The sequence below is a fragment of the Ceratotherium simum genome, chromosome 34, assembly GCF_057802395.1.
Source record: "Ceratotherium simum simum isolate JZ-2026a chromosome 34, ASM5780239v1, whole genome shotgun sequence".
Taxonomy (NCBI): domain Eukaryota; kingdom Metazoa; phylum Chordata; class Mammalia; order Perissodactyla; family Rhinocerotidae; genus Ceratotherium; species Ceratotherium simum.
Genome location: NC_141933.1, coordinates 9,639,915 through 9,665,625, shown reverse-complemented (window position 1 = coordinate 9,665,625; position 25,711 = coordinate 9,639,915). Strand labels below are relative to the sequence as shown.

General features: G+C 37.7%; 1 protein-coding gene across 1 annotated transcript in view; it reads left to right on the top strand.

Annotated features, from left to right (window-relative positions):
- Positions 1-2,545: 2,545 nt before the first annotated feature.
- Positions 2,546-25,711, top strand: part of LOC101400815 (organic anion transporter 7-like) — a 37,447-nt gene continuing 14,281 nt past the window's right edge. The window contains exons 1-3 of the mRNA XM_014792971.2: positions 2,546-2,730; positions 9,693-10,139; positions 10,825-10,928. Coding sequence (XP_014648457.2) covers positions 9,738-10,139; positions 10,825-10,928 — 506 coding nt within the window. The 5' untranslated portion in view covers positions 2,546-2,730; positions 9,693-9,737. The remainder of the gene's footprint in view (positions 2,731-9,692; positions 10,140-10,824; positions 10,929-25,711) is intronic.

Genomic DNA, 25,711 nt, shown 5'->3' with positions numbered 1-25,711 from the left:
CAGCTTGAGTTGGACTGGATCTGATTTAAGAACCATACTGGGTCTGGTATTGGACTGGTTCTGACTGAAGCTGGAATGAGTCCTGTGAGAGCCCTCATGTGAATATTAAATAAGACCTAATTTGTAATGGGCATCTCTGAAAAAAAGCTGCAAAATTGGTGTTAATGGGTTGAACATTTAAAGGCTGTTAAAGCACTTGCCATTTCCCCACCCTACAGCAAAATCCTCTTAAATATTAGTTTGGCTCAGAGAAACCCACAGGCTAAAAGAAATGAGATCATCAAGCTTCAAAGAATTGAGTGCACCACCTTCTCGCACAACTGTTTATTTTATACCTAAGAACTGTGGTCTCAGGGGTTGTTGAGATCTGCAAAAATGGCAAAATTTGTCTAGAGACAACCTGGAATTACAATGATCATTATGAGAAACATTCCAATTAGATAAAATCAATGCAGGATCTTAGAAAAGGTTTCAAGATTTAGCAATGAAAGATTCACTGCAAAACACCTAAAAAGTTAAAGAGATTAGAGGAACGTAAACAAAAGACAATAAGACTGATGTAACACTGACTTAACTCCTACTGCCTTTTTTATCCTCCTCTACTTCAGTACTTATCCTAATAATCTTTGGGCTGAATTGTTTTTCCACTCTGAAAAGACTACATGACCATAAAGAAAAGCTGCCCAGGTTAATGGCCTTACAGTCACGCCCACATCTACCTTTGAAAAAGAGGTCCCATAAGGGCTCCTCCCAATGTTGACAGGGATCTGAGGGATTTCTTGGTAAACTGCTTTTTATACCCTTAGACAGCCAAGGGGAAACTGAAATTACCATTAATAAATTTATCCAATACTACCAGATCTATTTACTGTTTGTTCTGCCAGAAACCTGACAAGATATTTACAAGGATTTAATAACTATATGATCAGAAATTTGGCCAAATTGAAAACTGATATTTAGCACCTGATAGGAATTTTTCTGTAGGCCTCCTCCACTAAGCTAAAATGAAACTATAACCCAGAGGGAAAGAAACATTCCAACAATAGGTGGATGGGTGTGTCAGTCTTTTTTGCCAACCCCAAAATTTTTCCTATTCATGTCAAAATAATTGTACATATTGGGATGTTAGAAACAGAATTTTTCTGCAAATATGTCCCCAAATCCCTATCTTCAAGAAAACTTGGATAGACTCTTTGTACCTTTGTGACATAGATTGTCTACCCACATCTTCTCTAGGACCTTAGAACCATTCTTTGAAATGCAATGTTTCTCATCAGAGGCAAAAAAAAAAAAATGGAGAGAGAAAGTATTTGGAAATTGGGATCATGAGAAGTCTTACAAATACTCTACACAAAAATTAATCACTATAAGTTCTCTGTGTCTATGTATTTCTGTGTCTATATATATATATATATATATATATTAGATTTGTGATAATTTCTACCTCCAGATGGTATTGTTAAAATTAATTTGTAAAAAAAACTCTTTTTAGTTGCAGTAAAGGTCAAGCACTTGTAAAGATTTGGCATTTTAAAGTTCTCAGAAATATAACACAAACTAACCCAGATTCTTTTCAAGTTCGGTGATCTAGGAAAATATTAGGTATAAGAGTGAGCTTAAGTTTGTTGGTTTCATTAAACAGACATATCTCTAAAGTTACCAAAATTGAATATAATGCAGATAAAGAACTTGTATTCTATCTAGGTTTACTAGTCAAATTTATGTTACTTCTGTTGCAAAATTTGCCGTCAAAAAAAACTTCAAATGATGGCTGATTGTGTCCAATGTCTCATGAAGTTTTTGTGTGTACTCTGTGGGGGAAGAGGGAGAATCTCCCTTTGCCCTTTCCCTTAAGGTTCTTCTGGCTGGCCAAATAATCAACAAGACAGGTTAGCAGGAGAAAATAATACCAAGTTTTATAACATGTATACATGGGAGAAACTCAGAAATGAGCAACTCGTCCCTCTGTCTAAGCTGCTTGCTTAAGTATTGCAGCTAAAGGTGAGGAACGTGTTGGGGGTGGGTAGTGGCCTGGGACTTCAGAGGGCAGGAGGACAATTCTTTTCAGGGTCATCTATAGATAATGTGGTCAAGGCGAGACAAAGTTTTTTGATAAAAGAGGCTTGGTGCCTTTCCTATTGTAACCTCTATCCTACATTATCTTTACAGCCATCATGATAGAAGATCTGTTCCAGGAAGGAGCCACCATGTCAAATTCTTTAGGCAGTTAGTGGGGGAGGTCAAATGTCCCTCAGAGGAAACAATCAAGGTAAAGAGATATATTTCAGGGTGGCCAAATCTTGATCTCCCACAACTCTAAATGTATTGTAGGGAGTAAATAACTTAGATAGATGTAATTGGGATGAGAGTTAATAAACTTTTTGGCAACATTATATTTTATGGCATGTTTACTTAAAAACAGCTTCCAAACTGGTTTTGGTAACTTGAAAATTGAGTTTTGCTAAGCCAAATTAAATGATAAGAAGTTTATTAAACATTTAGTGAGGCAGTGTAAGCAAAGTCTGAACTCACCTTCTCCCACAGACACAGCCATTTTACAACTACTCGTGGAAAAATTACCCCCGAGAGAGAACTGAAAACTGGATAAGAGGAACTCCTGCAAAAAACGACACTCCTAGTTGAGGTGGAGGAGCCAGATTCCCTTCGGCAAAGGATAAACGCCACCTCCACAAGCCGCCAGCGTAACAGCCGCCCAGGAGCAGCCCAAAGGTAGGCAGCCTCCCTGGAGGAGTGGGGCCCTGAGCTGGAGAGTGCCCCCACTGTAGGCATTTTGTGGGCCAAGCACGATGGAGATGAGTGGCATAATATCTGACTTTGCCTGCTACTAAAACCTTGGGGAGTACCCCCAGAAAAGCCAGTGCACAAAGAAATAAAAACCAGCTCTTAAAGGGCCCATGCACAAACTCACCCGTTTCAGAAAGGAACCTAAAATCACCAGAAAAAAAAGTGTACAGTGCTTTGGTGAAAAGAGACTCACCTGATAGGCCCTGAGTGCATTGCAGTGAGAGGTGAGACCTCTCCAGGGACTGGGACATTGGCGGAGGCCATTGTTGTGGCCTGATGCGGGAATGCTGATACAGACAGCATTGAAGTTCTCCCTGGGGCTTGCTAGCCCAGAGTATGCCCTGCCCACTAGAGCACTGATTTAATCCAGCTCAGCCAGGGCAGGCAGCCAACCCTAGGGACTGGTCTCACCCAACAACAAGCCCTCAGGCAACTTGTGGGCCTGCATAGATTGGTGACTAGATTCTCTGCAGCCTGGCAACTGAGCCGACTTCAGTAGGGCAGGGCGTGCACAAGGAGCGGGTGGCAAGTGGGGGGTGGCGGTGGAGTGTGTGGGGCTCCTGCCGTGGAGAGACTGGGTCTGCTTTGGGAGGTCGGGGTACGCACACAGGTCAGGACTGTGTTGACTATGTGTATGGACCTGTGGGCGGCAGGGCTTGTCAGCTGCAGAAGACTTGTGCTTCTCAAAGACCCACATAAGGGGTTTTCCCCACCTTCCAAAGCCTGAAACAAGTGGGAACTCCCATGACTGAGGTGAGCCCCCCAAAGCTGCAATCCTCAGAGAGCTGAAAAGAGACCTAAAGGCTGGAGGCTTATAGCAATTGTAAGCCCTTGAGCCTAACAACCTGCCATGCTGGAAGCCTACTCACTTAAAAGAAATACTGAAAAACAAATGTGGTATTAGAACTTGCAGCCAACTGTGCTGGTGCTCCCCACACCCGATAAAGAGACTGAAGGGCCCACAACAACTACAAGCAGCTGAGCATTACAACAGCTGGCCAGGAGCATAACTCAGCCTCCCTGGGTGCCTACAGGGAGAGAAAACACGCCACAACAGAAGGACACATGTAGACCACAGAGGGGTCACTCCTGGAACATTGAGAACTGAGGGAGGCACACTGCAGACCTCCTAAGGCATCACTTGTATAAGGTCACCTATCCAAGAGCAGGAGACACAGCTGACCTACCTAATACGTGGACAAAAGCACAGGGAAAGAGGCAAAATGAGGAGGCAAAGGAATACATTCCAAGTAAGGGAACAGGACAAAACCCCAGAAAAGGAACTAAGTGAAACAGAAATGAGCAACCTACCTGACAGAGAGTTCAAACAAAGAGTGTTAAGGATGCTCACTGATCTGGGGAGAAGAATAGATGAACTCAGTGAGAATGTCAACAAAGAAATGCAAGATAGAAAAAAGAACCAATCCGAAATGAAGAATACAATACTGGAAATGAAAAATTCACTAGAGGGACTCAAAAGCAGTGTAGAGGATACAGAAGAACAGATCTGCGAGCTGGATGAAAGACTAGAAGAAAACACCCAAGCTGAACAGGTAAAAGAAAAAAGAATTTAAAAGAGTGAGGACAGCCTAAGGGACCTCTGGGACAACATCAAGCGCACTAACATCCATGTTAAAGGTGTCCCAGAAGGAGAAGAGTGAGACAAAGGGGCAGAGAATCTATTTCAAGAAATAATGGATGAAAACTTCCCTAACCCAAGGAAAGAAACAACATCCACTTACAGGAATCACAGAGAGCCCCAAACAAGATAAACCCAAAGAGGTCCACACCAAGACACGTCATATTCAAAATGCCCAGAATTAATGATAAAGAGAGAATACTAAAAGCCGCAAGAGAAAGACAAGTTACATACAAAGGAAATCCCATAAGGCTATCAGCTGACTTCTCAGCAGAAACCTTATGGGCTAGAAAAGAGTGGCATGATATATTTAAAGTGCTAAAAGGAAAAAACTTACAGCCAAGAATACTCTACCCGGCAAGGTTATCATTCAAAATGGAAGGAGAGATCAAAAGTTTCCCAGACAAGCAAAAATTAAAGGAGTTTGTCACCAATAACCAGTGATACAAGAAATGTTAAAGGGACTGATTTAAGGGGAAAAGAGAAGACCACATGTAGGAAAAATTATCTATTTCAATGATAAGAGGGTATTGGATACAAATGCACAAAAAAGATGTTAGATATGATATCAAAAACATAAAAAGAGGGAGGAGAGGAGTTAAAGAGTAAAGCTTTCAGACAGAGGACAAACTAAAGAGACCATCAATTCTGTACAGAAGAGAAGGACTAGTAAAACAGTGAGAAAAGAAAAAGTTAAAAAATGGCAGTAAGCACATATTTATCAATAGCTACTTTAAATGTCAATGGACTAAATGCTTCAATTAAAAGGCTAAGGTGGCTGATTGGATAAAAAAACAAGACCCATATATATTCTGCATACAAGAGACACACTTCAGACATAAAGACACTTACAAACTGAAAGTGAAGGGATGGAAAAAGATACTCCATGCAAATGGCAATGAAAAGAAAGCTGGGGTAGCAATACTCATATCAGACTGAATAGACTTTAAAACAAAAACTGTAAAAAGAGACAAAGAAGAGCATTACATAATGATCAAGGGAACAATCCAGCAAGAGGTTATAACACTTGTAATTATCTAAGCGCCCAACATAGGAGCACCTAAATATATAAAGCAATTATTAACAGACATAAAAAGAGAAATAGACAGTAACACAGTAATAGTAGGGCACTTTAACACTCCATTTACACCAACAGATAGATCATCCAAACAGAAGATTGATAAGGAAACATTGGCCTTAAATGATACACTAGAACAGATGGACCTAGTAGATATATACAGAACATTCCATCCAAAAACCAAAGAACACACATTCTTTTCAAATGCACATGGAACATTCTCCAGGATCGATCACATATTAGGCCAGAAAACAAGTCTCCATAATTTAAGAAGATTGAAATAATACCAAGCATCTTTTCTGACAACAATGGTATGAAAATAGAATCAACTATAGGAAGAAAATCAGAAAAGCCACAAATACGTGGAGATTAAACAAAATGCTACTGAACAATGACTGGGTCAACGAAGAAATCAAAGGAGAAATAAAAAAATACCTGGAGACAAATGAAAATGAAAATACGACATACCAGAATTTATGGGATACAGCAAAAGCGGTTCTAAGAGGGAAGTTTATAGCAATACAGGCCTATCTGAACAAACAAGAAAAATCTCAAATAAACAATCTAACAATGCACCTAAAGGAATTGGAAAAAGAAGATCAAACAAAGCCCAAAATCAGTAGAAGAAAGGAAATAAAAACCAGAGCAGAAATAAATGAAATAGAGACTAAAAATACAATAGAAAAAATTAATAAAACCAAGAGCTGGTTCTTTGAAAAGATCAACAAAATTGACGAACCTTTAGCTAGACTCACCAAGGAAAAAAGAGAGAAGGCACAAATAAATAAAATCAGAAATGAAAGAGGAGAGGTTACAACAGACACCTCAGAAATACAAAAGATTATAAGAGAATACTATGAAAAGCTATATGCCAACCAACTCGGCAATCTGGAAGAAATGGATACATTCTTAGAATCATACAACCTTCCAAAACTGGATCAAGAAGAAGTAGAGAATTTGAATAGACCAATCACCAGTAAGGAGATCGAAACAGTAATCACAAACCTCCCCAAAAATAAAAGTCCAGGACCAGACGGCTTCCCTGGTGAATTCTACCAAACATTCAAAGAAGACTTAATACCTATCCTTCTCAAACTCTTCCAAAAATTGAGGAGGGGGGGAAGCTCCCTAACTCATTCTACGAAGCTGACATTACCCTGATACCAAAACCAGACAAGGACAACATAAAAAAAGAAAATTGCAGGCCAATATCACTGATAAACATCGATGCAAAAATCCTCAACAAAATACTAGCGAATCGCATATAATACATTAAAAATATTATACATCATGATCAAGTGGGATGTATTCCAGGTATGTGGGGATGGTTCAACATTCGCAAATCAATCAACATAATACACCACATTAATAAAATGAAGAATAAAAATCATGTGATCATCTCAATAGATGCAGAGAAAGCATTTGACAAGATACAGCATCCATTTATGATAAAAACTCTGAATAAAATGGGGATAGAAGGAAAGTACCTCAACATAATAAAGGCCATATATGACAAACCCACAGCTAATGTCATCCTCAATGGTGAGAAACTGAAAGCTATCCCTCTAAGAACAGGAACCAGACAAGGATGCCCACTCTCACCACTCCTATTTAACATAGTACTGGAAGTCCTAGCCAGAGCACTCAGGCAAGAGAAAGAAATAAAAAGGATCCAAATTGGAAAGGAAGAAGTGAAACTCTCACTATTTGCAGATGACATGATTTTATATACAGAAAACCCTAAAGAATCCACCAAAACACTTTTAGAAGTAATAAACGAATACAGTAAAGTTGCAGGATACAAAATCAACGTACAAAAATCAGTTGCATTTCTATACACTAACAACGAAGTAGCAGAAAGAGAAATTAAGAATACCATCCCATTTACAATTGCAACGAAAAGAATAAATACCTAGGAATAAACTTAACCAAAGAGGTGAAATTTCTGTAGACCGAAAACTATAAAACATTGCTGAAAGAAACTGAAGAAGACACAAAGAAATGAAAAGATATTCCATGCTCTTGGATTGGAAAAGTTAACATAGTTAAGATGTCCATACTTCCTAAAGCAATCTATAGATTCAATGCAATCCCTATCAAAGTTCCAACAACATTTTTCACAGAAATAGAACAAAGAATCCTAAAATTTATATGGAACAACAAAAGACCCCGAATAGCTAAAGGAATCCTGAGAAAAAAGAACAAAGCTGGAGGCTTTGTTCCTGATTTCCTGATTTCAAAATATACTACAAAGCTATAGTAACCAAAACAGTATGGTACTGGCAAAAAAACAGACACACAGATCAATGGAATAGAATCGAAAGCCCAGAAATAAACCCACACATCTATGGACAGCTTATCTTCAACAAAGGAGCCAAGAACATACAATGGAGAAAAGAAAGTCTCTTCAACAAATGGTGTTGGGAAAACTGGACAGCCAAATGCAGAAAAATGAAAATAGACCCTTACCTTACACCATACACAAAAATTAACTCCAAATGGATTAAAGACTTGAATGTAATACCTGAAACTATGAAACTTCTAGAAGAAAACACAGGCAGTACGCTCTTCGACATTGGTCTTAGCAACATGTTTTCAAACACCATGTCTGACCGGGCAAGAGAAACAATAGAAAAAATAAACAAATGGGACTACATCAAACTAAAAAGCTTCTGCACAGCATAAGAAACCATCAACAAATGAAAAGGCAACCTAACAATTGGGAGAAGATGTTTGCAAACCATACATCTGATAATGGGTTAATCTCCAAACTATATAAAGAACTGAAGCATCTCAACAACAAAAAACTAACAACCCAATTAAAAAATGGACAAAAGGCCTGAACAGACATTTCTCCAAAGAAGATATACAGATGGCCAACAGACACATTCAAAGATGTTCAACTATCAGGGAAATGCAAATCAAAACTACAATGAGATATCACCTCATGCCCGTCAGAACGGCTATAATTAACAAGACAAGAAACAACAAGTGTTGGAGAGGATGTGGAGCGAAGGGAACACTCATACGCTGCTGGTGGGAGTGCAAACCACTATGGAAAACAGTATGGAGATTCCTCAAAAAAATCAAGGGTAGAACTACCATATGATCCAGCTATTCCACTGCTGGGTATTTATCCAAAGAACTTGGAAACACCAACGCATAAAGATACATGCACCCCTGTGTTCATTGCAGCATTATTCACAATAGCCAAGACTTGGAAGCAACCTAAGTGCCCATCAAGGGACGAATGGGTAAAGAAGGAAATTTTTAGAAGATGAGTTAGTGCTAATCCGTAGTGCTATGACATTTTATCCCATATTTTCTTTTCAATTCTTCTCTAGCACATTGTGCATGTACCAAATAGGAATTTTATGACATGAGAGTGTGATTATTTATTTGCTTCTCCCTTACTCACTGGAGTTTAAGAGCCATAAAGACATTATCTGAAACATTGCTTTATTCATCAAACTAGCACAGGATAGGTCCTCACAAACGTTGCCTGGGTGAATCAATAAACCACTACAAATAAGCCTCTGTGTGAGCTTACCACTGGTTCACCCTTCTGCCCTTCATCACTGCCCACTCTATCCCCATTTCGAGAAACGTATTTTCAGTGTGAATTTGTGGTGTGATTGTAACTAAAGCAGAATGTCAGTTATGAAAGGGAAAGGATTGCGCCATATTTTGCTAGCTTTAATTTAACTTCGACTGTTTTCATTAAATCTTTTAGTCAAAATTCAGTACTAAACATGCAAAATGCTTTCTCTACTTTTCAAATGAAAATCAAAAGGCATTTCACTTTTGAGTCTCACCAATTAAATTTTCTGGGAAGAACTGCATACTATATAGCAGGTTTATTTTAGGTTGTTTACTAAGATTTCTGTAGATCAAAGTCCAAAGGTGACTTTGAAGCACTGATGAGGACAAGAACTTTTACAAAGTACACATTTAACAGATTTAGTTGTCAACTGCAGGAAGTACCTCAGCAAAATATTTCTCTCCGTGACTAATGAAAATAGCTACTTACGTGACCCTAACACAATTTGGAGAAACACCTCCCATGGCCCTGCTTTGGAGGTGAGACAGGGCCAATTGAGAAGAAAGTGTGGTCATGACACATTTAGTGTGACGTGTAAAAGGAAATATTTTCTCTTTGAACTTTTATAGAGACAGTCATTTTGCTTCATCTTGCGGATCACCTCTTCAGCATCCATGGGTTTTCAGGACTTCCTGGAACAAGTTGGAGGCCTGGGGAGATTCCAGATCATTCAGATGGTTTTCATTTGTATCTCCAACATCATAGTATACCCTCGTATACTATTGGAGAACTTCACTGCAGCCATCCCTGGTCACCGCTGCTGGGTCCACATACTCGACAATGGCACTGTCTCTGCTAATGCTACTGGGATCCTCAGCCAAGACACCCTCCTGAGAATCTCCATCCCACTGGATTCAAGCCTGATGCCAGAGAAGTGTCGTCGTTTCCGCCACCCCCAGTGGCAGTTCCTTCACCTGAATGAGACTTTCCCTAACATGAGTGAACCAGACACAGAGCCCTGTGTGAATGGCTGGGTGTATGACCGAAGCTCCTACTCCTCCACCACTGTGACTGAGGTAAGAGTCCCCATGGAAGTCCTGTGAGTACATGGCGTGGGTGTTTATAGGTAGAACACACAAAGAACATGCTTGAAGCCTTTAGTCACTACATAGGTGCTCATTCTTTATCTTTCAGCAAATATTAATTGCTTCTTTATTAAATGATTCACATTTAAATAAATAATGATACTAATGAATTCAAAATAGACATGAACCCTGCTATTCTAGTGCTTTTATTCTAAAGAACCCAGTTTAAGCAAGTAATTGAGGTAATGTGTTAAAAAATGTTATGCTAGGTCAGTAATGCCTACTATTTGGTTGCAAATTATAAACATTTGAGAGATTGATGAAAACATCCATGCTCAGACTATACCCCAGAACAGTTATGTAAGAAGGTCTGTGATGAAATTCAGGCATAAATAACATTTTAAAACTCGAATAATTGCACTCTATGGCCAAGAGTAAGAAACAGCATGGAATAAAACAGAGCATTAGTAAAACCTACAGTTTTAGAGGAGGCTTCCATAAAAAAGTTATCTTTAAGCTGAGATCTAAATGAGAATGTCAGGTAATGCATAATCAGAAGCTGCAAAAGAAGATAGGGATCCGATATACTAAAATTTGCAAGTAATGCTGAGGTGTTTCCAATGAAGGGTTATAAGCTGCTATGGAGCTCTCCTTTGCAATTTTCCTTCTCTTCCAGTGGGACCTGGTATGCGAATTTCAGTCACTGCTCTCAGTGTCTAAATTCTTATTCATGGCTGGAATGCTGGTGGGAGGCATCATATATGGCCATTTATCAGACAGGTGAGTGTCTTGGGATCTCAACTCTCTTTCCTGAGTATTTTCATCATTTCATGATTCATTCTTTCCTTCAAAAATAATTATTACGCTGTCCTGGAGCTCTTTGGTCTCCAGTGTTCTAGAAATATGAGTAGACAATTAATCAGTGTGGTGAGTGCTACTTTTTCAACATTGAGCTTGGTGTACAGGGCACGTAATGACATTGCCATCAAATCTGAAAACACATAAGGACAAGGTGTACAGAGGAGGTTCTATAACATGTGGTTTGGAAACATGAGAAAGTGTTACCTATGGGAATGCTGAGGAAAATGTTTCATGGATGAGATTCAGCCTGTTTGAGACACAGGTATGGAAATCTTCTGTGTCAGCCTTGACCACGTGTGCCATGTTCAGTCCTCCCTGGAGCCTGTGAGCTGAATGGTTGTGGCTTCCCAGAGAATGGTCATCATGGTCTACTTGGCCTAGTGTGATGGGTAGATTTTTCTTCACAACCTGTGGGGTATATGCAAAGTGTCCTTGGTGGTTGTTGAAAAATTATGTCAGGAATCCTACTTTTTGTGTTTGCAAAAACAGGTTTTTTAAGGTAAGTTTTGCAATCCTGTAAAGTAATTAATCGAATCACAACTTCTGTCACAGTGTGTCATGTGAGAAGTTCGGGGTACTCTGTGCCAGACAGTACCTCTTCTGAAACAGACTTATTCTGAAATCACTGTTGACACCCAACCGTGTCTCTCCTGAGAGAACTGGATATGAGGTGCCCCTTACCATTGACCAGAATATTATTAACAGTTGTCTCACCTGAGAAATGTGAACACTAAATATATCACAGTAAATGTAACATATAAATGAGTTCAGAGTCAGAGTGTTCATTTTTAGCAGTCTAGTAACCCAGCCTTCTGTGACAGTGTCATGAGAAATTATAGATATATCAATTATTATGGATCACAGAGTAGTACAGGTGTGGAATGGAAAGGGCCTAGTAGCAGATTACAGTGGAGAACTAGCTGAAATTGAGGAGCAAAGACAATGTAAGGATTTTGAATTTCATCAGAAACCTGAGAGGAATAACTGAAGGATTATGTGTAGGAGAAGGGCATGAACAAATTGATACTTTTGAAATAACACACTCAACTATTCATAATATCCAAATACCAGGAACAATCTAGAGTATGTCAATAATAGAATAAGATGCAGAATAGCCACATAATAAATTCACATACAGGAAATGGAATGAACAAACTACTTTATGCAGTAACATGAATGAATATCAAAACCATGCAGTTGACCAGAAGAAACAAAACACAAATATTTAGATACTGGACAATTACATTTGGGTAGAGTCAAAAGAAGCAAGCCATACTATGTTGTGGGAAGTCAGAAAATTGGTTTTCTTTAGAATTTTATTAAGTTTGACTTGAATCTACATATCAGTTTGAGTTAGATTGCCATTTTTAGCATGCTGAATTTTCTGATCTATTAACATTATGGAACTCTCTATTTATTTATATTTTCTTTAATTTCCTTTTTCAACAGTTATACTTTCTAGAAAAAATCATACATTTTTTCCATTAAAGTTCTTTCTTTTTTTATTTATTCATTTTTTATGCATTTTATTTTAGTTTAGTTTAGTTTTTTGTTTATTGCAGTAACATTGGTTTATAACATTGTATAAATATCAGGTGTACATCATTATACTTCTGTTTCTTCATGGATTACATCATGTTCTCATGCTCACCACCCAAATACTAATTACAAGCCATCACCACACACATGTGCCTAAATACTAAGGAACTGTTTTTCGAGGCTATGTAGTTGTTTCTTGTAAGTTTAACTTCTAATTATTCATTGCTGTTATTTAAAAATGAAATTGACTTTTATATACTGACCTTACCAACAGCCATCTTGATAAATTTGCTTTTTAGTGCTCATAGCTTTATGGTGAGTTCCTTGTAGTTTTCCACAGCACTACCTTTTCATTTGTCATTAAGGATACTTTTACTTATTATTTTCCTATCTTTTTCCTTATACTCTTTTTCTGTCCATAGCTCGAACATTCAATATCATGCTTAATGAATGTGGTGAGAGATGGTAAAATCTTTCCGTTTTTCTGACCTTAGATAGAACACATTGATCCTTTCAATCTTGAGTATAATGTGAGCTATAGGATTGTAGTAGATACCCTTAATGAGGTTTAAGAAATATTCTTCTATTTCTGGTTTTCTGAGTATTTTACTTGAAAAGATTTTGACATACAATAAGCGCTGCTGAACACATACTATAGACCATCTAAGACCTGAAAGAGAAGCTTCGTTGAGACCCTATGGGAAATCGAGACTTTAAAAAACAGCCATATATAAGGAGGAATTTAGAAAGCCATGTGCAAGGCCAGGCAAAGCACATGCTCAGCAAAGACATGAGAACAACTAAAGCTTTTACCTCAGGTTGATACCTACCCACAGTGCAAGCCTAGCTAAGTCTTTAAGGAGTGCCCAAAAACAGATGCAATCTGGAAACACTGGGAGACCCCCAGGCACTCAAGAAAATCTCAGTAAAAACTTAGCTGAACATGAGCTAATACTTTTGCAAAATATTTTGGAAATGTCTCCAAGTTAGACTACTAAACCATTCAACGTTTTAAAAAAGAATCAGCAAACCATGGGGAAGAGAGAATATCTGATTTCCAGAGTTACCACATTATAAATGTCAAATGCTCAATTTTCAACAAAAAAAAATATCAGAAGGCATGCAGGAAACAAGGAAATATGGCCCTTAAAAGGAAAAAAAAAGACCTGACAGAGACTGTTCATGAGTAAGCCCAGAAATCAGACATTCAGACAAAGGCTTTAACATAACTGTCCTAAATATATTCAAAAAACTGAAGTAAAACATGGAAAAAGAACTAAAATAACTCAGGAAAATACTACATGAATAAAAGGAAACTATCAACAAAGTGATAGAAATTATAAAAATGGAACTGAATAGAGTCTTTGGAGGTGAAAAGTATAACAAATTGAAATTTTCTCTGGAAGGCTTCAACAGCAGACTTGAGCAGGCAGAAGAAACAGTGAACATGAAGATAGTACAGTTGAAATTACTGAGTCAGATGAATAGACAGAAAAGGAAAAGTGAACATGGCCTAAAGGACTTAGGGAACACCAGCAAGCAACCAACATACTAATTACGGGAGTCTTAGAAAGAGAAGAGAGAGAAAAAGGGGCAGAGACATTATGTGAGAAATAATGCAGAGAAATTCCAAACTTTGATGAAAGATGTCAATCTACAAATCCAAGAACCTCAAGGAAATCCAAGTAGGAAAAACTTAAAGAGACCCACACTGAGACCCATTATAATCAAAACATCAAAAACCAAAGACAAAGAGAGAATCTTTTCTTTTTCTTTTTATGCTGAGTAAGATTCACCCTGAGCTAACATCTGTTGCCAATCTTCCTCTATTTTGTATGTGGGCTGCCACCACAGCATGGCCACTGACAAGTGGTGTAGGTCCATGCCCAGGAACCAAACACAGGCCTCCAATGTGGAGCACACTGAAATTACCACTAGACCACTGACACTGGCCCAAAGAGAGAATCTTGAAAGCAGCAAGAGAGAAGCAACTAATCACATACAAGGGCTCCTCAATGAGATCATTCGTTAATTTCTCCTTAGAAACTTGGGAGGCCAGAAGGCAGTGGGATGATGTTTTTAAAGTGCTGAAAGGAAAAACAGCCAAACAAGAGTTCTATATCTGGCTAAAGGATCATGTAAATATGAGTTAAAAATTAAGACACTTACCCATAAACAAAAGCTGGTGGAGTTCAGTATCACTAGACTTACCCCACAAGAAATGTTATAAAAGGGTCCTTCAGTTTGAAGTTAAAGGGCACTAGACAGCAACCCAAAGAAGAAATAGATATGAAGAAAAGAGTTCTCTGATAAAGATAAATGCATAGGCAAATATGAAACCAAGTATTATTGTAATTTTGGTGTGTAAATTAACTTTTTATTTTCCAAAGAATTTAAAACACAAATCATTAAAAATAATTTTAAATCTATATTTAAGTGTATAAAGATGTAATTCATGATATCAATATCAAAAACAGGGGGAGCATATAGCTGTGTAGATGTAGAGACTCTGATGCAATTGAAGTTAAGTTGGTATCAATTCAAACTAGATTGCTATAACTTTAGGATGTTATGTGGTAACCACAGAGAAAATATCTATAGAGTATACATAAAAGGAAATGATAAGGGAAACAAAGCATGTCACTACAGAAACATCAACTAAACAAAAAAGAAGTCAGTAGTAGAGGGAGTGAAAAACAAAAAAGCTGTAAGACATACAGAAAACAGATAGCAAAATGGCAGAATTAAGTCCTTCCTTATCAGCAATTACTTTAAATGTAAATGGATTACACTCTCCAGTCAAAAGACAAAGATTGTCAGAATGGGTTAAAAAAATAGAATTCATTGCTTGTCAGGCCATGCTGTGGTCGCATCCCACATAAAGTGGAGGAAGATCTGTATGGATGTTAGCTCAGGGCCAGTCTTCCTCAGCAAAAAGAGGAGGATTGGCAGATGTTAGCTCAAGGCTGATCTTCCTCACACAAAAAAAATAGAATTCAACTATATGCTGTCTATAACAGATACATTTTGGATCTAAAGACACAAATAACTTGAAAATGAAAGGGTAGAAAAAGATATCTCATGTAAATAGTCACCAAAAGAAAACTTGGTTGACTATTCCTAATATCAGATAAAATAGACTTTAACTCAAAAATTGTTATGAGAAAAAAAAAAGGGAATTCATATATTGATTTTAACAAAGTCAATTCAACAAGAATATATAACAATGATAAACATAGATACATGAAACAACAGAGCCCAAAACATATGAGGCAAGCAGTGGGAGAGTTGATGGGTGAAACTGACAGTTCTATAACAGTTACATAACTCAACAAACCACTTTCAACAATGCACAGAGCTACTAGACCAAAGAGCAATGAGAAAGAGAAAACTTTAGCACTATTAAACCAGTTAGACCCAACACACATATAGAGAACCCAACAACAGCAGAATACACAAAATTCTCACATGCACATGGAATATTCTCTGGGGTAAACTTTATGTAGGACACAAACGAATCTCAAGTGAAATAAGACAGGCACAAAAGGACAAATATTTTATGCTTCCACTCCCATGACTCCACAAATTAATGAAGAAAGAAAAGTAGATTAGAAGTGACCAGCAACTAGGGGGAATGGAGGAAAAGGGAGTTAATGCTTTATTGAGCACAGAATTTCTGTTGGGGTGATGAAATTGTTTTGGCAAAAGATAGTAATAATGTTTGCAGAACATTGTGAATGTAATTAATGTCTCTGGCTTATAAACTTAAACATGATTAAAATGGCAAATTTAATTTTATACATATTTAGCTGTAATATAAAGGAAACACAAATATTAATATAAAAAGACAAAACAATTATGAACTTTGATAGACATTGTATGTGGCTCAAAAAGCATAAAATAATAATTATCCGGTCTTTGCTGGAAATATTTGCTGACTCATGGAGTCAGCAATATTTGCTGACTCACAGCACACTGAGGCTCTGTGTAGATTTTTTTAAACCATTGTTTCTCTCTGTTCTTCACCTTCTATAACTTCTATTGCTCTATCTTCAAGTTCACATAGTCTCTCTCTTGTGTCCACATGGCTGTGAAGTATATACAGTGAATTTTTATATCAGAAACTATACTTTTTCAGTTCTAGCATTTCAATTATTTTGGTTTTTCTGTGTCAATTTCTCTGCTGAGAGTGCCTATTTCACAGCTGTGATTTTCATATGTTATTAAATCACATATATATATATGTAATATACATATATTTTTTTTAAAGTGAGGAATATTTGCCCTGAGCTAACATCTGCTGGCAATCTTCCTCTTTTCTTTGCTTGAGGAAGACTAGCCCTGAGCTAACATCCATGCCAATCTTCCTATACTTTGTACCTGGAGTGTCTCCATGGGATGGCTGATGAGTGGAGTATGCCCATGCCTGGTATTGGAACCCACGAACCTGGGCCACCAAAGAAGAGCATGCAGATATTTAACCACTTGGCCAAGGGGTTGGCTCTTAAATCATATTTTATTTACATCTTGGAGGATACTTCTACTACTTCTTTAAAATACTTATTAGTTAATTCAAAATTTGTCTCACCTCACGATAAGATTTGAATAATTTTAATTCTCTTGCAAATGGGTTTCATTTTCTTGGTCCTTCACATATCAGGAAATGTTGAATTCTGCCATCACTATTATAAATATTAAGTTGTAGAGATTCTGGATTCCATTATTATTCATCAGCAATACTGATTCTTTCACTTTAGTGTGTAATGTTCATGCCTGGGGTTGAACTAAAAACTGTTTCTTAGGCAATTGGCCTCAGTTCAGATCTTTGTCTTTAGCTGACCAGCTTTGAGATTATTTGGCAAGTGTATGTTTCAGGGGCCAGTCAGGGATGTGCAGTAGACATAATTTAGAGATCCCCTCTTTGCCAGTTTCCGTTGCTGGAACTCTCACTCTCTTCAGTGTTCCCAGTCTCCCATGGTCTGTCACCTTGTTCTCCAGGCCACAAGAGGGCAGGGTTTGCACATGTACCCCACTCACTGTACTTACTGTGTGGATTGCACCTTATTCCAGGTTACAGTCATGGAAACAGGATCTTCCTTACATTGTTCCCTATCTGCTCTCCTCTAAGGGGCCATACACTCCCCACCACAGACTACCTGCTGCTGTTCACTCTCAAACACACCAATACTCTCTTTGTGTAGCTGCTTTTTTGTTATGCACAGGCTCTTTGCTATTTTTAGAGAGAGTGGAGGGCAGGTTGTAGAGTTAAAGTCCTTTATTCCTGGAACCTGAAATGTACCCATCAAAGGCTTTTAAGAAAAGTATTCTGATAGAATTTTAATCCTCTTTATTAGTGCTTCATTGATAATTAATTAGGGGAGCAAAAGTGGTGGTAGGGATATTATTTAAGAGACTATCAAATAATTCTAAGGAAAAATGATGGAAATTTTAATTAGGAAGATGACCATGGAAATGGTAACAAGAAGCTGCATTGGGAAGCTATCTGTAGAAAGAAGCAATAAGATTTCCTGATGGTTTCAAATTTTTAAGAAGTCTTTGATATGGCTAATGGAAGATCAAGGATGATGTCTATATCTTTAGCCTGAGCAAATGGATGAATGCTGATACTATTAAATAAGACGAGGGAAAACAGGAAAAGGACCCCATATGTAGGAGAAAGTGAAGACTTCTGTTTTGGACATAGTAAATTCCAAGTGCCTATTAGTCATGCAGCAGGAGAGGTCAAGTAGGGGAAAGCAGTAGTAAGAATATGACCTGCTTGGAAAAAACAAACCCCAAACATAAACTTTAGCCAGACTGACATTCAGCTCACAAATATCCAAGCAACAATCTCCCCATTACTCATCCACTAAAGGGGAAATATATGGCCCAGTAGGCATCTCTATGTGAACACTTCAAGTGTTAAGGCCAATGTCCATTATTAATGGTCAGTGATTCTCATATATTGGTTGTTATACATTTATAATATCCCTTCTGCCCATTAGAACATCCCTTTCAGCCAAAATTCAAAAATATGCAGTCTCATACATTCCCTGGAGGCCTGATTCCTTTAAAATGTTGAATATCTACTGTTCAGTTTTACATAAATACACTAAAATCTTCATGGTTTGAATTTCTCAAACAAACCAGACCTCATCTTTGCTTCAATGCAGGGGAAGAGTCATGCTGGTGCCCTTGTAGAAAGACATTATAAAAACTTTCCATGAGGGTGACACAGGGTACCGACATGGACTTCTGGTACTCAGACAGCCAACTTAGTGATCATAGTCTTGTGCTGATTGAACACTAGTCTGAGCTTAGACAAGCTGACTCAGCATCAGTGTCTAGAATCCCCTTCCTTTTGCATATCTAATGCAATAGCCCAACTTTCCTTTTCCTTGGGTGACCAGTCATCCCATGTGCCCAGGCATGCTAGGTTTAATTATAAATAACATCCCTTTTTGGTCTCAAAAGTATCCCACTGAGGATAAAAATTTTATGCAGTCTACTTATTCACAATGAAAAGAAGAGAGGACTCCTGTAGTTCAGAGTTTGGAGAAAGGCAATCATTGCTAATGCATTCAAGCTTCTTGATAATGATGAAGAAGTTATTATGAACCTTGATGTAGGACACTGACTTTGAGAATATACAGAATGTCATCAGATTCTTTTCTGCCTAGCCTCTTTCAGCATCATAGAAGCATTAAATTAGGGTAAAGAGGAGGAAGTGATAAGCCATACTTTCTGTCATAGAATAGAAACTGTTTACTGGCGGCTCTTTGCATAATGTCAGTATCAAAAGCCCTTCCCTATTCCTACTGCATATTAAAAGGATTCTCAGGATGTCACTTCTTCCCAAATTGTTCTATAGTTTCAATGCAATCAAAATCAAAATCACAGAAAAGTATTTTGTGGACATCAACAACTAATTCTAAAGTTAATATGGAGAGGCAGAAGACCCAGAACTGCCAACACAATATTGAAGAGGAAGAACAAAGTTGGAGGACTGACACTACCTGACTTCAAGACTTACTGTAAACCTCCAGTAATTAAGTGTGGTATTGGTGAAAGAATAAACAAATCGATAAATGGAGCAGTATAGAATGCTCTGAAATAGACCCACGTAAATAGAGTCAATTGATCTTTGACAAAGGAGAAGAGGAAATACAATGAAGCTAAGATAGTCTCATTGACAAATGGTAGTAAAGCAACTAGACATACATATACAAAAAAGTGAATTGAGACAGAGACCTTATACCATTCACAAAACTGAGTTCAAAATGGATCACAGATGTAATGTAAAACACAACACTATAAAACTCCAGGAAGAACATAGGAGAAAATCTAGATAACCTTGGGATTAATGATGACTTCTTAGATACTACGCCAAAAGCATAATCCATGACAGAAAAAAATTATAAGCTGGACTTCTTTAAAATTGAATTTTCTGCCCTACAAAAGGCACTGTCAAGATAATGAAGAGATAAACCATAGACTGGGAGAAAATATTTGCAAAACAATATATACTAAAGAATTGTTAGGTAAAAAATATAAAGAACACTTAAAACTCAAAAACAAAAAAACTAAACAAATAAGAGACCTCACCAAAGAAGACATACAGATGGCAATGACCATATGAAAAGATACACCACATCATATGTCATGACAGAAATGCAAATTAAAACAATGAGATACCACTACATATCTATTAGAAAGGCCAAAATCCAGAACACAGACAACACCAAATGCTGGTGAGAATGTGGAGTATTAAGAACTCTCATTCATTGCTGGAGGGAGTGCAAAATGGTACAGCCACTTTAGACAGTTTGGTTACTTCTTACAATACTACACCTACTCTTACCATAAGATCTAGCAATTATGCTTCTTGGTATTTACCCAAAGGAGTTGAGAAGTTATGTCCACACAAAAACCTGCACATGGATATTTGTAACAGCTTTATTTATAATTGACGAAACTTGGAAGCAACCAAGATGTCCTTCAGTAGGTAAATGGATATGTAAGCTGTGGTACATCAGACAGTGAAATATTATTCAGCACTAAATAAAATGAGCCATCAAGCCACAAAAAGACGTGAAGGAAACTTAAATGCATGTTACTAAGTGAAAGAAGCCAATCTGAAAAGGCTGCATACTGTATGATTCCACATTCTAGGTTCCAACTATATGGCATACTAGGAAAGGCAAAGCTATGGAGACTGTAAAAAGTTCAGTGGCTGCCAGGGCTTGGGATGGAGGGCAGGAAAGATGAACAGGCTAGCACAGAGGATTTTTATGGCAGGGAAAATACTCTGTACGATGCTATAATGATGAGTACATGTCATTATACATTTCTTCAAATCCATAGAATGTACAACACTAAGAGTGAACCCTAATGTAAAATATGGACTTTGGATTATTATGACGTATCAGTGTACATTTGTCAGTTTAACAAATGGATCACTCTGGTGGGGGATATGATAATGGGAGAGGCTATGCATGTGAGTGTGGATGGGCAGGAGGTGTATGGGAAATCTCTGTATCTTCTGCTCAATTTTGCTGTGAACCTAAAACTGCTCTAAAAAATATTGTCTATTTTTAAAAAGGACTCTCAAAGCTATCAGGAGGGAAAGGCAAATATATTTTTTGATTTTTTAACCTTTTGTTATTTTCTGAACAAAATTGTGGCATGTAAAAATTAGAATATACATAAAAATTAGGAATAAATTTTAAATTGTCCTTATCTCACATTCTATAAGCAACCAACCTGGACTCTTCAAAAACATAATGTCATGCGAAAAATAAGTGATAATTCTAGATTTAAAAAGACTAACAAAACATAACAACAAAATGCAATGTGTAAACCCCAAATACATCATGGATGGACTAAAGAAAAATAACAGCTAAAAAGATATTTTGAGGACCTGGCGGCAATTTGAATATGGTCTACTACCTGATATGATGGACTTATTGTTAGCATTCTTAGGTGTGATAATGGAATTGTGATAATATTGGAAGCTATCCTTATTCTTAATACGTCATGCTTAGAACTTTAGGCGTGATGTGTCATATGATTTGTAACTGCCTTTCAAATGATTCAACAGCAATACAAAACATAAAAAGAGTATGTGTGTGTTCACATATATACAAAGAAGTAAAGCCACTGCAGTAAAATATCTAGTGGTGAATCCAGTTGAAGTTTTTACTGTGATTCACTATAGTATTCATTTAAACTGTCTTTCACGTTTGAAAATTTCCAAAATAAAGAGTGGTTGGGATAAATCCGCCTAAGTGGGAGCCAACATTAACATCATTTTGTTATATTTACATACATCACAATTACATGTTTGAAGCAAAATTGGGATATGTGTGATATGTGTATGTGTAATTACATAACCTCTTTTGACATATTTGTTTATAGATACATATCACATTTTCATTTTAAATAAAATATTTTTTTAAATAAATTTCATAACATATACAAAAATAAATACAAACAAAGCTTCTCTAGTTATCTTCTTTAAACATCATTATAATCACAGCATAATTGTATTAATCAAGGTAACTGGTTGCAGAAAAAATCAGAATCATAATGGGTTACTTCAATAAAAGAATGATTCTCACCTATGTCATAATTTGGTGTCAGTCAAGTAGCCATCTATGCCCCCATCTTCTAGGCAATGACTCAGGAAACAACTCCTTCCATTATGTGACTTTCTCATCATGTGTTTCCAGCCATGTTTTCAAATGGAATGGATAGAATCAAAATAGATCTTATATAGACTGGCCTGGAAGTGGCCTACGACACTTCTGTCCACTGTCCATGGACAACCCAAAGGTGTATGGATTCCACTTGATTATAAAACTGGGAAATATAGTCTTCCTCTATGTCCAGAATAAAAGAGGAGCAATGGAGTGCATCTAGCCAGATAATGCAATAATTAATAATGAAACAAATAGACAATCAGTAAGAAAAAGGAGAATTTTAACATCATTAAGGACCAAATGGGCCTAATAGACATATACAGAACGTTAATCCAACAACAGCAGAATACACATTTCTCTCAAGTACACGTGGAAAATTTTCTAGGATAGAACACATGTTAGGCTACAAAACAAGTCTTAGCAAATTCAGTAAGATTGAAAGCATTTTCTGTGACCAAAATCATATGAAACTAGAAATCAATAAAAGTAGAAAAACTGGAAAACTCACAAATACATGAAAATTAATCAACACTCTCCTGAATAACCAACGGATCGAGGAAGAAATTAATGGGGAAATAAAAGTATCTTGAGAGAAATGAAAATGGAAACACAACATACTAAAATTTATGAGATGCGACAAAAGCAGTTCTAAGAGGGAAGGTCACAGCACTAAATGCCTACATTAAGAAACAAGAAAGATCTCCAAAAGGAAATCTAAGTCAATGACTCAAGGAACTAGCAAAACAAAAACAAATTAAGCCCAAACTTAGCAGAAGGAAATAATAAATGAAATACACAACAAGAAAACAATAAAAAAAATAACAAAACTAAGAGTTGGTTCTTTGAAAAGATAAACAAAATTGACAAACCTTCAGTTAGAGTAACCAACAAAAAGCAGAGAGGACCCAAATCAACAAAATTTTAAATGAAAGAGGAAATATTACAACTGATGCCACAGAAATACAAGAGGCCACCATAAACAACGGTATGCCAACAAACTGGACAACCAAGACAACATGCAAAAATTCCTAGAAACAAACAACCTACCCAGACTGAATTAGGAAGAAATAGAAAATCTGAATAGACAAATTACAAGTAAGGAGATTGACTCAGTAATCATTAATCTATGAACAAAGAACAGACCAACACCAGATGGCTTCACTGGTGAATTTTACCAGACATTTAAAGAATAGTTAACACCAATCCTTTACAAACTCTTCCAAAAAATCATAGAGGAGGAAAACATTTCCAAACTCATTTTATGAGGCCAGCATTACTCTGATGCCAAAGCCAGAAAAAGAACACAAATGGAAAAGAAAACTAGAGGAGTGACATCAGCATCATGGCAGGGTGAGTTGTTCCCTTTGTCTCTCCCCTCTAAGTCGCAAGCAGTAGGACATCCATTGGCCAACAAAGGACTCTCTGCAGAGCACATCTGAATGTCTGAGAGATCTGTGCATCTATATATCTGAAGGTAGGTGGACTGGACCTCCAGGAGGCAATGGAACTAGGGGAGAAGCCCCTCCCTCTCCAGTGGTGGTAGTGATCCAAAATGCAGAGACCCCCAGCAGTGGCAGTAGTGCCCTGACCTAAGGTTCAAACATGGCAATAGCACCAGAGACCAGAGGCTGCAAGAGGAGGAACAGCACACACGGCTTACCCCTTGCCCTTCCCTCGTGGTAGCAAAGGGTGCCCACAATCTGAGGCTACAGGAAAACAGCAGTGCTGATGGCCCAGCTCTCTCCCTCTTCCCCGGTGATGACAAACCAAAATGTGGAAACCCCCAGCAGAGACAATGGTACCCTTACCTGAAGTTTCAAAAAGCACACCAGCACTGGAGGCATAGGCTACAGGAGCAGCAGCAGCACTCATGGCTGAGCCCCTCCACCTCCCCCAGCAGTGGCGGGTAGCACTTGTGACATGAGGCTTCACAAACCACAGCAGAACCTGTGACCCAGCCCCTAGTTGTGGCACCACCAACAGCAGCCCTACCAGGAGTGGGTGAGGCATACAGGACTCCAAGCCCCTGACAGCGGCTGCAACATCTATTAACACAGCCCCCAGCAGCAGTGCCATCAGCACACCCAGGTAACCCAGAAGAAGCAGCAAACCAGGTAGTGCATGGGAAAGCAGCACCCGAGCCCATGGAGAGCCCAAAGAGAGCCAGTTGGGGAACATAAGACCCAGGCCACCCCAGAAGCAGCAGAGATGCTCACAGCCTGGTGACCCAGGTGGCAACACCGATACTGAAGCCACATCATAACAGCAAGGCACGAGCAACCTTGGAAGTATAAGCAGCACAAGGAAGGCACAGAGAATGCCTGTGGAGGGCAGAAAGTGCAGAATCTCAAATACAACCAGAAGCATATTAGAATCAAAGTAACCAAAACTGTACCCAAACAAGAGAGATGTGTACTTCCACAAATGCACTGGCAGAGGATCAACTCATCAAGCACCGTGAATAATTGCAGTAACATGGTAAAACAGACAGAAAATGACAACTCTCCAGAAACCAAACTTGAAGTCACAGAAGATTGCAATCTAACTGACAGAGAATTCAACACAGCTGTCATGAGGTAACTCAGGGAATACAAGAAAACTTAAAAAGACAGTTCAGTGAGCTCAGGAATAAAACTAATGAACAAAAGGAATACTTCACCAATGAGATTGAACTCTAAAAAAGAAACAAAACAGAAATTCTGGAGATTGAGAAAACAATTAATGAAATGAAAAATTAACTTGAAAGCATTGGAAGTAGAGCAGACCATATGGAAGAGAGAATTAGTGAGCTCAAAGATAGAAATCTAGACATGATTCAGGTGGAAGAGGAGAGAGGACTAAGATCTCTTAAAAGTGAAGAAATTCAATGAGAAGTATACAAATCAATTAGGAAAAACAACATAAGAGTAGTAAGAATACACATTCTTCTCAAGTGCAAGTGGAATATTCTCTAGCATAGATCATATGTTGGGTCACAAAAAAACTCTTAGAAAATTTAAGAGGATTGAAATCATGTAAAGTATCTATTCTGAACACAATTGTATGAAACTAGAAACCAATGGCAGTGCAAAACATTTCACATTACTTTAGCCTTAGCCTGCAGGGCCCTAGAGTCCCAAGTACAGACTAAGATCCACTGCGTTCTAGACACTATACAGACTTTCTATTACGCTAAATGCATCTGATAGTACAAGGAATATTTATAATGTGTTAAAGTTTCCAGTATTGCAGCCTGTCTTATTTCATTTCAATTGATGTCAAACATCTACTGGTAACAGATTAGAGAAGTCTTGTCATATTCCGTATCTATTTACAAACAGGGAAGGTTGCTCCTGAAATCTATTGCTTATTATCTGTTCGTCCTTTAAAGTTTTAAGTGGAAAGTTTCACATGCAAAAAACTTCCCTAAATTTCAAAATGTGCCTTCTTTTTCAAACTCGCTTTTACAATAGGTTGTTATTG